At 41.0% G+C, this 14,292-nt stretch overlaps 1 protein-coding gene across 1 annotated transcript in view; it reads right to left on the bottom strand.

Annotated features, from left to right (window-relative positions):
- LOC308140242 (leucine-rich repeat transmembrane neuronal protein 4) overlaps nucleotides 1–14,292 on the bottom strand; it is a gene marked incomplete at both ends in the record, with an annotated part of 206,504 nt that overhangs the window by 104,504 nt on the left and 87,708 nt on the right. The window contains one exon of the mRNA XM_080509927.1: nucleotides 4,476–6,037. Coding sequence (XP_080366053.1) covers nucleotides 4,476–6,037 — 1,562 coding nt within the window. The remainder of the gene's footprint in view (nucleotides 1–4,475; nucleotides 6,038–14,292) is intronic.

The raw sequence follows: 14,292 nt of genomic DNA, 5'->3' as shown, positions 1-14,292 counted from the left end.
AGACAGCAATATGAAGTGTGACATTATAGTAAGTGGATGATTGTGGTTATGGAAAAGGTTAGCAGCAGTGACGGGAGAAGGATTATGGAGGTAAAATCAAAAGGGCATGTAACAGCAGTCCTGCAGGCAGAAGCTAAAACGGAGGGTATAAAATGAAGCAGTTGAGTTTGCCGAGCATCCCAAGTCTGCATTAATCATGATGAGACCGAGAGACGCGTGGATATGCAAGCTTGGAGAGTTACAGGATGAGCTACAAAATAAATCAGAAGAGGCTCAAAATGATGCTGTGATAAATGAAAAGATGACACCAGACCGGAGATGCAGCAAAGTCCAATGTGCAGGTCAGACGTGCTCATTGAGAATGGAGGAGGCCAAAGAAAGATTAAAAAGAAATTACATGTAGGCTTGTTATCTTGTACACAGGATGGCCCAAGCAAAAAAAGGATTGTGCCATTTGTCAATTGTTCAGGTTGCCGAACTTCCATTCATGTCAAGTGAACCTGGAGATGGTAAACGAAAATCGTGTGAAGACGTCTGTTCTATAGACATCGGGCAGCTTCCAAATGAATGGGAGTGGAAAAAATAAGTGAAATAAGATATTTCTACTCTGGAGGGACGATGAGACATGAGCTGTTGTGGGCTTAAGCCTGAGGAGAAGAAAGTGGTCAGAGAGCAACAGGTGCTGCCGCGATCTGCCGAGTGATTTATGTTCATGCAAAAGAAACGAAATGTAGAAACAAGATTGGAGTGCAGTCTGTGATGAACTTGGGACTTTGTGTACTATTGACTGATAGTTCCTGTCTCCCATCAAGAATGTTTAAAGATGAGACAGGGGAGAGGAGGCATTTTCAAGGATATCTCCCTAAAAAATGAAAGCAAAGTTGTGGATCTTTTCGGAATAAAATCAGGCTTGAGGTAAGACTGCTTATGTGACAGAAAATCACTGGCCAACCACTTACTTTTTCTCTATATGTTGATACTGTTTCATTTGGCTCAAGCCGACAGCTCGTGTCATGAGAAAACAGGTGTATACAAACAAAAAGAAAACGTCTCAAAATGACATTTAACAAAAAACTGTTAGTGCCATTTGTGCTACTCCTCACACACCTAACTTAAATAAGAATGTACTTGTATTCAAGGCACACACACACACACACACACACACACACACACACACACACACACACACACACACACACACACACACACACACACACACACACACACACACAAAGCTAAGGTCAGTTCACAGACAGAAACTCCTCTTTTAAACATATCTTTGGACCATGGTAGCAAACCAGAGTACCCGGTGAAGACTGAACTTGAACACTTAACTTGGTAATGATGAGGTTAATGAGAAAGTTCTATTGGGAGGCTAGGCATATTTCAATTCATATCATAATCTTTTGAAATACAGCGGCACCTGCCTCTCTGTTGGCTCCATATTTTTTTTTTAAACTTTGTTTTTTGCTCTTTTGCCATGAATTCCAACAAAATACAATGTTTGCTTTCAACATGTTCATCTCTTAAATGTCACTCCATGTGTTCGTATGTTGAATCACAATTGTTTGCAGGTTGTTATACGTTGCTGACTCTGTGATGTTGATTTCCCTCTTGGCCCTCTTGGCAATTCAGCCGAGTCTTTGGTCCTGAAAGCAGGAATTAACTCATACCAAGTTTAGTTTAGTCAAGATGAAAAGGCTAATGGCAGCTACAGTGATTTCAATAGTAAATGGCAGACGAGACTCCAGTTTCCACTGCAAGGAAAGCTTATGAGGTACATTGTGTGGGCTTCCTTAGAGTGTGGGTGGAAGGCAAGCTATCATAGATAGTATCTCTTATGGGGCCTTCCGAGTCTGATAATAGGCATACCAACTGGCAGAGAGGGTGTTTGAAAATAAAATTCAGCCATTTTATCCTCTTGTGATGTGACATATTGGAACACAACCAATGAATGTGTCTGCTTGCTTTCACCCAGTGTAACAGGCGTGCCTCCTTCTCAAGGCTCTTAATTCCCCCTGATCCCCTGTGCAATAGTTTTCCATTGTTTGCCTCATTGCTACTGCTGAAATTAACAATTCTCAAACAAATACTGGTAGCATGTGGTTTCTTGTACTGTGATTTAAATTGCCAGTATTAAGGTCCACAAAACAGGTGGGTGGAAGATATATGTAAAACCCCAAAGACAGGCGTAGGATTAGTGTAAAACCCTGAAGACAACCATGTGATTGTGGCTATATCTTGAGTGAATTTTGCTTCAAAGAACTGGTTAATGAAGCCTGATCCAATTTTGCAAATTAATCCAGGCATGTAAATTAAACTGACCAGTGAAAGGTCAATATTGAAGACACAATCTATGTTTTCAAAGTTAATCTCTCCTGGCAAGTATCATTTCACCTTTTTCATACCAGTAAGCAGCTGTTTCCAACTGTGCACTTTGAAAATTCACAAGCTAGTCATTTAAATTGCAGGGTACAAAATGGAGAACCGGGACACCTATTGAGTCTTACCAAGTGCAAAACAACACTATATCAATTTTTGCATTGTGAGACTTTTTGGTTTTTGTATTCCCTTTAATATAATCAGACCCCACAATCGGTAGATGAACTGTTATTTAAAAGTGATATAATACTGAGCGCATACCATTGCCATTAACGTAAGCTCTCATTGATAACAGCATGGCAGGCTGAGTTAACACCACAAGTGAGAAATTAAGTTCAATATCGACGAAAGGTCACCTGCCATTTTATAAAATAAAATACAACTAAGCATGTTTATCCCTACACAACGCAATTGACAAGCAAGTATTAAATTAAAAAACGAAGAACAAAAAAAACCTTTCAACATTAAACACAACTTCGTGCTGAGAGGAGCCAATCAAAACCTATATACGATATAAAGCATTTTGGGACTGCTCACACAATATAAAAAGTGAAGTCTGTTTACTGTTTGCCATAAATGTGACAGAGCAAAAACAAAACGTTAGCTATGATTTATGCTTGCTTTTCACAATCAAACCAGCCAGAGCTAACTCCAAGTGATACATATCACTGAGTGACCTGCCTTCATGAAAAGCAGGCGGTCAATACCAAAAATAGAAGAGAATGTGGATGATGGAGCCCACCTCCTTGTTGCTGAAGTCTCTGTATTCACATTCATTCCTCAATATAGAACCTGCCAGAAACCCATTCTACAGACAATCTTGCTCAGAAAAGTGTGTGAGGATGAAATAGCTGGCATGGTGAAAATATAAATTGTGAACAATGTATGCCTTATTCTTCTAAAGCTATAGTTTTGAAGTTAAAGGTGCATGGCCATTGCTGTTCATGTTCCAACTGTGCTTGTTTTCCAGTAATAACAACTACATACATAGATAAGGAAGCTAGTTGGTTTCAATGCGTCTTAAAAAACCTGTGGACGCTATGCAGTAAAAGCAAGTGTTTACCCAGGAATGGTGCAGTATTTCAGGAACACATGCGTGTAGCAACTAAAAAAGAGGGCACAAGTGGTATTTCCATATTGTTGTAGTCTGTAAATACTGTTTGGAAGAATTCACTTTCCAGTGTACAAAATATTTCTAAAGATCTCCTCTCTTTCCAAGACTATCAAAGACTGCCTCTCTCTATGTTGTGTATATGTGTTGGTGTGTATATGCCACACAAGCTCACAGAAAGACAGTGAAAATACAGTCTTAAGTGTGAGTGGGCAGTGATAGTATGCATTTTGATTTTTACATGACGAATCAATTATTGAGGTGAACAATGAAGTGAGTAACTTCTGCAACTCAGTATTTAAAAAATGAAAGGCAAGAAAAAGAAGGGGTGTTAGGGCTTTGTGAGATAACATTTCCCAGCATCTTGAGTCATAGCAATGTAAAGAAAGAAAAAAAGTGAAGTCATCAGCTCAGGGAAAGCTCTTCTCAGTGACAAGAGTCTCTATTAGTATTCACACCCTGTGTCAAAAACTGAATCCTCACACGACCAGTCAACTCTTCTCCCCACACAATGGTGCTCATCAAAACTCAACAGCTATAGAGCAACTATAAAGTCTGTGATATGCAAGCTGAAAACCAATGCCAACATAACTAGCTAAACAAACACAAATTACTTTTTGGGGAAACAGCTTAGATTAATCTCACCGTTATGTGAAATAGGATATCTAATCAGTGTCATTTATCTGTAGTTTTGTATGATTTTGCAGTAAGACAAACATTTGCATCTGATCAGAGATAAGGCTTTATGCCAATATGCAAACGCCCATGTCAAAACAAAAGATACCTTGTCATACACAAATTGATATTAAAACCAAAACTGAAGTGCTCTATTGTGATCCATTGACAGTATTTCCCTATGGTGCTTTGGAAGGAATTCAGTATTGCACTTGTTATCTATCAAAGCAGTATGAATAATTACCTCTGGTTGCCTCGCTGTGGACAGAGTTTTGTTTAGGACGAGTGGCGGTGGTGTGGGTCATACCTCGCATTCTCGGGAGCCTGAGATGGTATAGGTGCATGGTCCGGTCCCATTGACAAGCACATCCATGGCCTCAGAATTGGTGGGCTTGTAGTCCACATAGTACTCCTGCAGGGGAGAGCTCAGGGTGCGCTCCGTCTCTCGAGCTTTCTTGCGACGTTTGCGTGCTGCCGCCGAATGCTCCTGCAGCTGCTTGACACTGCTCGGGTAGCGCTTCCAAGATACATAGATTACCAACAAGATCATTGCAACAGATAGAAAAAGGGCCACACTTCCAGCGACGATCTTATGGAAAGACACAGGTTCCACATCTTGCCCCGGGGGAAGTGCCACAGGCGGAGTGACTGCTGACAATGTGGGACCTCGAAGAGATTCCTCACCCCTCTTTTCAGAAATGGTTGGGGAAGCCAGAATGGCTGGGCGACGCTCCTTCTGCACTGGGACACTCGATGGGTTTGGGGGAATATTCACTGTGAGCGTTGTGACTGGGTTTGATTGACAAACACCAAAAGCGTCAACGGCATCCATCACCTTCTCACCCTGGGCTTTTTTGGGAGAGGCGCAAATCATGGTGGTTTCTTTCGCCCCTCTAAAGTTTCTCAGCCAGGCCACCAGAGGACAGATGGCAGGGCCGCAGTCCCAAACATTCCCAGCTAAGCTAATCATAGTCAAAGAGATCCAGGCATCAACCACCTCTTGTGAAACATTGGTCAGTTTGTTGGAGTCCAAGTTGAGAGTCTGCAGGTTGGGCAAGCACTGATACACTACAGCGTCTACCTCTGTTAGATCATTCCCTGACAAATCCAGCTTTTGGATGGAGGCCCAGGTCCAGGTCAGCCCCTGACTCATTGAGCGAATGCGATTCCACTGCAGATAAAGAGCCCGCAGATTGTAGAGACGAGGAAAGTGGGAGAAATTGATCTTTGAGAACTGGTTATGCTCCAAATGCAGTTCAGTGAGTTTGACAAGGCCTGAGAATGCATTCCGAGTGATGCTGCGCAAGCGGTTATATCCCAGATCTAGGAACTCAAGATTTCGGCAATCTTGAAACAGACGCATGGGGACAATTTTTAAAGAGTTTGAGCGTATGTGGAGACTGAGAAGCTTCCGTAAGCCCTGGAACTGTCCAGGCTGCAGGGCTTGAAGTTTGTTATATGATAGGTCAAGATTACGCAAATTAGGGACAGGGTGGAATGTGGTGTTGTGGAGCGACGTGATCTTGTTGGAACTTAGGATCAGCTCTTTAAGTCTGCGGATGCCCTGGAAGGCCATCCCATCCACAGAGGCGATGTAATTATGATCCAGGTAGAGCCAGATGAGGTGGTTGAGGCCAACAAACTGGCCGGCCCGAAGGCTGGCAAGGCTGTTGTAGCGTAAAGACAGACCCTCACAGCCTCCAGAGAGGTTTTTGGGGACATCACGAAAGGCGCTTGACTCACAGTAGACAATTTTCCCATCGCAACGACAACTCTTAGGGCACGGGCGCTCACTCAGGGATGGATTTGCCGCTAGCCACACCTGCATGAGGAGTTGGACCACTAGCCAGCGACGGCGCAGAGCAGAGCCTGTAGTGAGAGGAAGAGGGAGAAGCAATGAGTGGATTCAAAATATAGTGTGTGTGTGTGTGTGTGTGTATTTATTTTTTTTATCACATTACATAATGCCTGAGGTGAATGTGCTTTACAGTAAAGTAAACCATCACATCTGGCAACTGACAAACATACATATCTGCAAAGGTAAAAAGTATATACAATATATATATATATATATATATATATATATATATATATATATATATATATATATGGTTTATTTTATCATCTCAGTGGTTTTGTGTCATCCTACTCTTTATGAAACATTGAGCTTTTAAATAGCTCTCAAGTTCACCAAACCAATGTAAAATTAATCAGTCATTTTAAAACTTCTTGGAAGCTTCTCAGTGATTCATTCATTAAAATCAAGTTCATTTGGAACACTGCTCTGGAGTAATGATGAGGCTAAATGTTGTGGATAAAAATTGTTGACTGTTATAAGCTTATAGAAAGGTTACAGAAAATGATAAAACCACACTTTTCGATTGCAATAAGTATTTAAACATCTCAGTATGCACACATCTAATTCATCTGTTGATGCACTAGTATCATCCCCAATCAACACAAATACGAAAATGACATCTTAAAGGGAAAAAAAACAAGGCCTGCTTAATAGCATAGGTTTTGGCAATGTTGGCAAATGACAACTTCAGAAACCGTGAAAACACAAATCTATTAAGTTAACCTTACACCACTCGTTGATGGTTAGGTTATGATAGTAATTTATAGCAATGCTGATGTTTCCGCGGCATTATAGTAGCTGGATAGCACAACCGTCCCAAGTTTTTATGTGGAATGTATGTGTTTTCTAAAAAGATGGAAGTGGGCAAATTTTAAAATAAGCATCAAGAATAATGCTTCTATGAATATCCTTTAGTTGTGTTAGCAGGTCTTAAGCTAAGTTGGTGCACAATTCAGCCGTAAACACTGAGATAAAGCTCTAAAACTGCTTGAGTTAGTTTTGGCTAAATAATCTTGCTACCTTGTTGCTTAACACATTTGACTTGTTAATTCAGTAGTATATAACTGCAGTCTCCTGGGTTAGGGTACATGATTCTGTACATGCTCTGATCCATCCATACCCAACAAACATAATACCATAAATATGTCATTCCATCGAGCTAAACACGGCATTAATGTGCTTAATTGTTACTAATGCAACTTCTGTTAAGGCTTTCTGGAAAATGCTGAGCATTTATTATGACAGATACAGTGAATACTAAGTGATGATAAATGTCAAGTAAAGAAAGTTATAATTCACTGCATATATTTATCTATATTTATATTCAGCACTTCAACAAGCATCACCGTGCCAATTGCTGAAGCAGATAGGTCATGAAGGGAAGCCTGCACAGAACAAATTAACATTCACAAGAGCTGATGGTTGTGTATACAGTCCTGGAGGCGTTTCAATTTAGAGTCCAGCCATTTCATGTTTAACCAAAGAAAAGCAATACAGAAGTGGTGTGAATCATCACTTCAGTCTTTCCGAAAGAAAAAGAAATAAAAAATACTGGAAAACCCTATGGAAATATCCAACTTATCTTTAATGGAAAAAAAAAACATACGAATGCCAAGTGTGTCTTTGGAGAATGCTACCTGGATCTTAATTTGAGGCAGAGAAGATGCTGTAATTCAAAAATGATCTTCAAAGTGAGTAAAAGTGGCCAGTACCTTTATGTGATATCACTCCTTGTTCTGAGATGAGACAGAGTTGTTTCCATTAAAATCGTTCCCCTTTACGGAGCTACTAATGATCTGTCATTAAGATACATTGATTTCCCCTTGAGGAGGTACCGTGAGGGGATCCACTTCTTATGCTTGTTTCTCAAGGCAATATCATCAAGTATGGACCTCTTTGCCATCATTGCGGTGAGATAAGATTAATTCTCCAGAATAGAAGTAGTCCATGCATTAATTAGCTTAAAAATGTATTATGTGTTGGCAGCCGAGTCACTGGAGTTGACTCGATGAGCTCATTAAAATGAATGTGTCATATGTACGTGTGTGTTACGCTGATGATTAACTTCAGCACAAAAACATGGAATCGGTAGAATTTTGGGTCCACTGCCACTGGTGCAGTTTTAATATTACTGTATTTTTGTAATGTTCACAGAATTTGTCACAAATAAGTGCTTCCCATGGATTGGCTGAAAGGCATCGTACAACATATGGTATCCAGCATAGCCATTTCGCTCTTTGCCAAGCATCTGCTTATCCCATATGGGTATTGTATGTGTATTTGTCGGTGTCTAAGAGTGTGATGGAGAACGACACACTTATGGTTTGTTTTCAAAGGAGTCTTTCATCATTTCTTGCAGATGGAGAGAACCATGAAACTGTGCAGATAATTTGTGCTGGCTATTGATTATACCGACAGATACATCAATCATGTTTCTGCATCTTCAATCCAACAACTGTGAAACTTGTACATTAATACGGAGAAGAGGGAGAGATCATGATCACAAGAATGAGACTTGAAAGTGCCAATTTGCTGTTTGTGTTTCGGGTTCTGAATGCAACTTAAGCTAATTTGCTAACAATGCCGTGCCTCAAAGACCTACTATAAGTAAAGCAAAAAAAAAAAAAGAATAGGTACAAACAACAGAGGAATATTGATGCAGAAGAATGCCCATGTGTAATGTTCCAAGAGCATTCAAAGCAATTTTAATAGACAGCACTTTTGACTGGGGAACAAATCGTGTGGGCTGTTAAACATGAATGCATGTTTTCTAAATTTCTTCTCTGACTCGTATCCCGGGAGGCAGTAGAAACAACCCCCTATTGCTTTTTATTACCCATGTGCATAATAGGCTTGTATTATTAGAAGTGACTCTGCCATCTCACAGATTGAAGCTGCCTCACAAGTCACCTCGCTCCCCGTCCTGACACTATGTGGTTTAATGAGTGCTCCATTCGCTAATGCCTCTGTAAGCCATCTCTTTCTCCACTACTCTTTTAATCTTACTCACAAAGGAGCATGAGATACCCTCCGAGGTGTCACTCACGGGGTTTGTCTCTCTATTACTTCTTACCCGATGTACCTCTCACCATCACCGTTATTTTCTTTTTCTTTGTATCTGATGAGATGCACACATTTCTCCCTGCTTTTCCATCAATGCTGAAAATATACTAGTTTTGCATGCCCTTGAACCCTGCAGTCATCAGGATGTTTTCATAATGTAAAGTCTATTTTCATATATGTGGTCAAAATCTTCTCCTTGGCCCCATTTATGTTCCCATTGATTTACATTTGTTCCTCTCATTACTTTCTTTAGCTTGTGTTTACTTTTGAAACTCCCATTTATGAGGGATATTTCTCATGTTGCTAGTGTTTTGTTTATCTAATATAATCTTTTATATTATTATTTTATTCATGATCTAAACATTACTCACATACTTTTGGAGAAAAGTTTAACTTTTCTGTCAGCATCAGATTTGGAAAGAAAGATGCATGGTAGTTATGGAGCATAAGACCCTGCTGTCCCCAGCACCAGAAGATGGCTATTTCTGCTTCTCAACTCAAACACATAGAGAGAGTAAGTGCACTTTACTGCTGACCTAAAATAAAACCAAATGTAGCTTAATAACTTGGCAAATGGACTCGCTAACTGGTGCACTTTGAGTGCACACAAGTGGCTCATTGCTATTTGCTGCCTGTCATTGACAAAACTCCTGCAGCCCCAAGTCTTGACTGCACATTGAGGCTGGACAGCAGCCGAACACAAAAGGAAGGACGTCCCCCAAATAAACCGAAGCCATCCTATTAGTCTCCAATTATCTTTGAGATGATCGTAAGGCCTGCCAAGTTAGGCCCATTTCAACAGTGGCTGGAAAACATTGTGTCCTGGTATGTCTGTCTTGTAATTGTTACACTGATTAGGCAGAGAAGCACTTTGGGGAGTGCTGTTGTGAATATTGTGCACCAAAACAAACACACATACATACATGCATGCATGAGAGAGCGATAGCAGGGGAAAGATGGAGCAGTGAAGACGGAGACTGTTTTGTTTTTACCCCTTGTCTGAGTCCTGATTTCCCTTGGTGGCAACAGTTGCATGAAGGTGGATGGAGAATAAGTAATGACCCTTTACTGTTCTGCAGTGGAGTATGTCTGTGGCCATATCTAAGCTGTGCTCCAAACAATAAAAAGGCTGGATGTTGCCAAATATATATGACATTTTACTGTGGTTGCAAAGAGATAGTGACAACCTATACAATAAATGTGCAAGTCAAGAAGAGGTACTCAAGAGATTGGCTTTTCCTGTTCATGACACCCAAGGTAAATATTGATAAGGGAAATGTGTTTTAGACTGTGATGGTCTTCTGAGGTTTTCAAACGTTGTGCTTCGTTTCTACTTCTACAATACTAGCCTGTAATGGTTAACCACCCCTCCAAAAACAAAAACCACACACCCCAAAAAAAAAAAATCTTGGTCAAAATGAATCGACAAATCTATGATGGGAAAAGAGTGCAGAAGAGCTTGAACCATTCCACATCACTGTTTTTTTTCCGGATGAGAATAGTTCTGGAGCGCAAGATAAATGCTCACAGTCCATGCCACTTGAAATGTTTCCTGTATTTGCTCAATGATGGGTTCAAGATAAGGTTTTACCATCTAGTAATGATACTTAAGATTTAGAAGGTGGTGAGACTCATATAGTCAACTACCACTTTTACCATCATCACCAACATTTCCATTTTCCATGTACACAAAGATGCTTGAAGTCCTGCAATAGAACCCATCAAACTAAACTGCATGTGGTCTAACTCCACACCTGCCTTGTCAATTCTAAAATAAAATGTTTACCACAATTTAACACGCCCTTTGTCATACTATTGTAGGATAACTCCTATTGCTCATATCGGTTGTGAGCAGAATAAGTAAACAGCAGATGATGGATGCTCGATCGGCAGTTTTATCTTTTTTTTTTTTCATTTAAAATTTTGCTCTTTTGAATAAACAAAACTGAGATATTGCCCCAAAGGGCCTGTTGATCCTGTCTGTTAACCTGCTTCACCTGACATTTCAAGAACACCGCTGGTTGGTTGCTGCAGGGCCAGAACAAAGCCATCTGTTGCCGATACTTTGCTCCTCTGAACTCCCAAGCAAAGCCATAGAAAAAAGGAAACTGACTATGCTACCCCTTCTTTTTCTGCAGACAGCAACAATATCCTTCAGATGCAGAAAAGGTGGAGGAATATTATTTGAGTCTGACATAATATCCCCCCCTCCTCTTTTTACTATCCCTGCAACATGATTCTATTTCCGAAAAAAACAGATATCTAATGATATGGTCCGTGAAACATAAGTGCATTGCATGCTGTTAATGAAGAGTGGCACAGTTAGCTTCGCTGGCAGATAACTGCGACTACAGCTCCATGTAATCGTCAAATAATTGTGGGCAGATGCATAATGCTATGTGGTTGATGAGTTAAGGTTTTGGGCTGTTTGTTCATGTGTGGATGAGCCCTGTCTAATATGCAGGTATTCAGTTCTTAAATTACTAAACGAAACACCCAAATGCCTCTGCACCCTGCAGCCTTTCACTGTAAGGCTTTTGTGTGCAGCCGTACCGTCTATCGATGTGGTGCAGTAACCCGCTGTGGGTCGATACATCATGTGGTTTCACAATTAATGGCACAGCACCACCACTGAACTTGGCCATCTGTATCCTGGTTAAGGATGGCTGAGAAGATTAGGCCAACTAAGACAATGATACCTGAAGCAGAGGGAATAGATGAGGTGGAGCGGAGGCACGACATGTTTGGAGGGGGATACAAATACACTAAAGAGGGATGAGTTAAATACTAAGAGTGGAAGACAAAGTGAAATAGATGGCATGAGGAGGCGGCAGCGGAGGGTGTGCGTAACTGCGCACGCATACAGCAACCGGGACGGGAGGGGGGAAATGGTAAATTCTAATTAGAAGTGAGATGGGAAAAACGCGTGCACGCAGGGAAATATGAGCACGCGTTACTGGGGGAGACGCACACGCACACACTGTATTTACGCGTACGGGCAGTTTCCTGCTCGATTTCTGGAGTCCCTCATAAAAGCAGATGCGCCTTCTTCATTAGATATTAACTGTCATGAGTCACAAAAAAATATAACAAAAAAAATCTTGTGCCCAGAAGATTTTTAAGAGAATCATTTGCTCTGAGCTGCAACCGGACATTCGGCATCGTGCTTCCACTTTTTATCCAATGGTTTATGCAGGTCCACGTTTTATAAAGTTGACTACCTTCCAACATTTGCTGCGATTAGCATTCTAGTCCATGTCAATGAGCCAGCCACTCTAACTAGTGGAGAAGAAAAATGCAATGGATACTCCTCATTGAGGCTCGTGTTCCTCTAGCTCGTGAGGTTTTTTTTTTTTGTTGGTTTTTTTTCTGGAGCAAATTTTAATGTAATCTCGGAAGATGCAGCAATAAGTCTCATTCGTTTCCTATATGGCACACACACCAAGGAAACGAGGAGAAAAATACATTGCAGCTCTGCGTCTTACAGGCACATTTTCTTCAGACACATTCCACAAGCTTCTGTAGCTACTTAAAAAAACGGCACCATATCGATGATTAGATGCTTCGAACTGCGTATTTCGAAATGAGACGAGATAAATCGGAACTAAACAAAATATATATTCAACTGTGTATTTAGAAGAAAAAGAGTGTATTTTTTTTTTTTTTTTTGCAACATGACAAGCATGAGAACATGAACGAAACTTACCCATATCGGCTTATATGTTTGCTCCAGCCTACAGGTTTTAATGCCTTCTAGTGCGCGACACCCGAGTCCGCATGACGCGCTCTCCACAGACAGGTATCGTCCTAATCCACCAGCCCGGTCTCTCCGCGCAGCCGCTGCTGAATCCAAAGCGCACCTGCCTTTTACTTTCCCGGACCTGGATGTGCAATCCAGTCCAGTCCTGCACATATAACCGTGCAACTGAAACGGGACGATTTTTTTTTTAATTTATTTATTTTTTTTGGAAGAGAGGGTTATAGATCCGGGTTTAGAACTCCTTCATATCTTCGCAACTGAGGATGGTTCTCTCTCCTTTTTTTTTAATCTTCTCAAGTAACAGCCAAAAAGAGTACCGCAGTACGCGCAGACAATAACGAAGCCACATCCAAGTAAGTCATGTCACTCTTACAGGCGCGGAGACCGCCGGCGAAAATCCAGTGAAAGAAAGATCCGCACAGATCATCTGGCGTGATGCAAAAACACAGAGAAAGCGTCAATTTTCCGGAGAAGTCGTGCAAGCCCTTAGATTCCTGGTAAACCTCTGCGTCTCTTTCCTAAAGGATGCTCAGTCCAATCCGCGCATGGCGCACAGAGGAAAGTGACGATAGGTTATCCCCAAGTCTCCGCCACATGCTGTCAACGAGTGTCACCCGGTAGTCGAATATCCCAAATGTACACCTTTTTTTTTTTTTGCTCCTGTTTTGCTTTCGATCTAGCCGTTTCTTGCTCTGAAACACAGCACGCTGCCGCTGTTAATCACGTCTGCATGTCAAAGCAACTTTGTCAGACAGAATCGGAATGCCCTCTTCTGGCGAGACTACTATTCAGGAGCTCGTCCGAGGGTTGTTGTTGCATCACGAGTTAAATGTATTGCTGGCACACAAAAAGCAGGCTGAATCTTGACATTGAAATCAAATATCATAAGAGATTCCCTGCCAAAAAACGAAATCCAACTGAAAAGTGATTATGTTACTAACATGTCATAATAAAGTATGCGTGAAAGCATGACTTATATAAGTTGTATTTATGTGTATGTGCCTGAATTATGATGATTTTATTTATATATTGCTGTAGTCGATATAGTCTGTGGTAAAGAAGTTAAGAAGATGCAAAAGCACTGATCAACTACGAAAGCAAATGTAAACCATGGACAGCTCCAGCCTCATTCTGAGCTGCAGGGCGCTGTCCATGGTTCTGAATTCCCATGCGTGGCTGAGATCAGGTTCTCCTATTCTATAAAGTGTTTCTGAACTCTTGTTACTGTGTTAACATGTCGTGAAAAACCAGGAGTAATAAACAGATTCCTACTTTACATTCCGCACAGAACTTGTATTGGAATTGCAAGGGTATTTAAATCCACAGTGGCCTCCCTCTGCTTCACCCCAGCTGCACTCCTCAAGCTCGGGTGTATTTAAGGAAGAAATAGGCAGCTGAATTTTTAATGTGTATGGCATCTGCACCGGGTTACTAATCCACATG

The sequence above is a fragment of the Blennius ocellaris genome, assembly GCF_963422515.1.
Source record: "Blennius ocellaris genome assembly, chromosome: 15".
Lineage (NCBI taxonomy): Eukaryota > Metazoa > Chordata > Actinopteri > Blenniiformes > Blenniidae > Blennius > Blennius ocellaris.
Note: the sequence above shows the minus strand (reverse complement) of the source record. Positions and strands in the feature narration are given on the sequence as shown.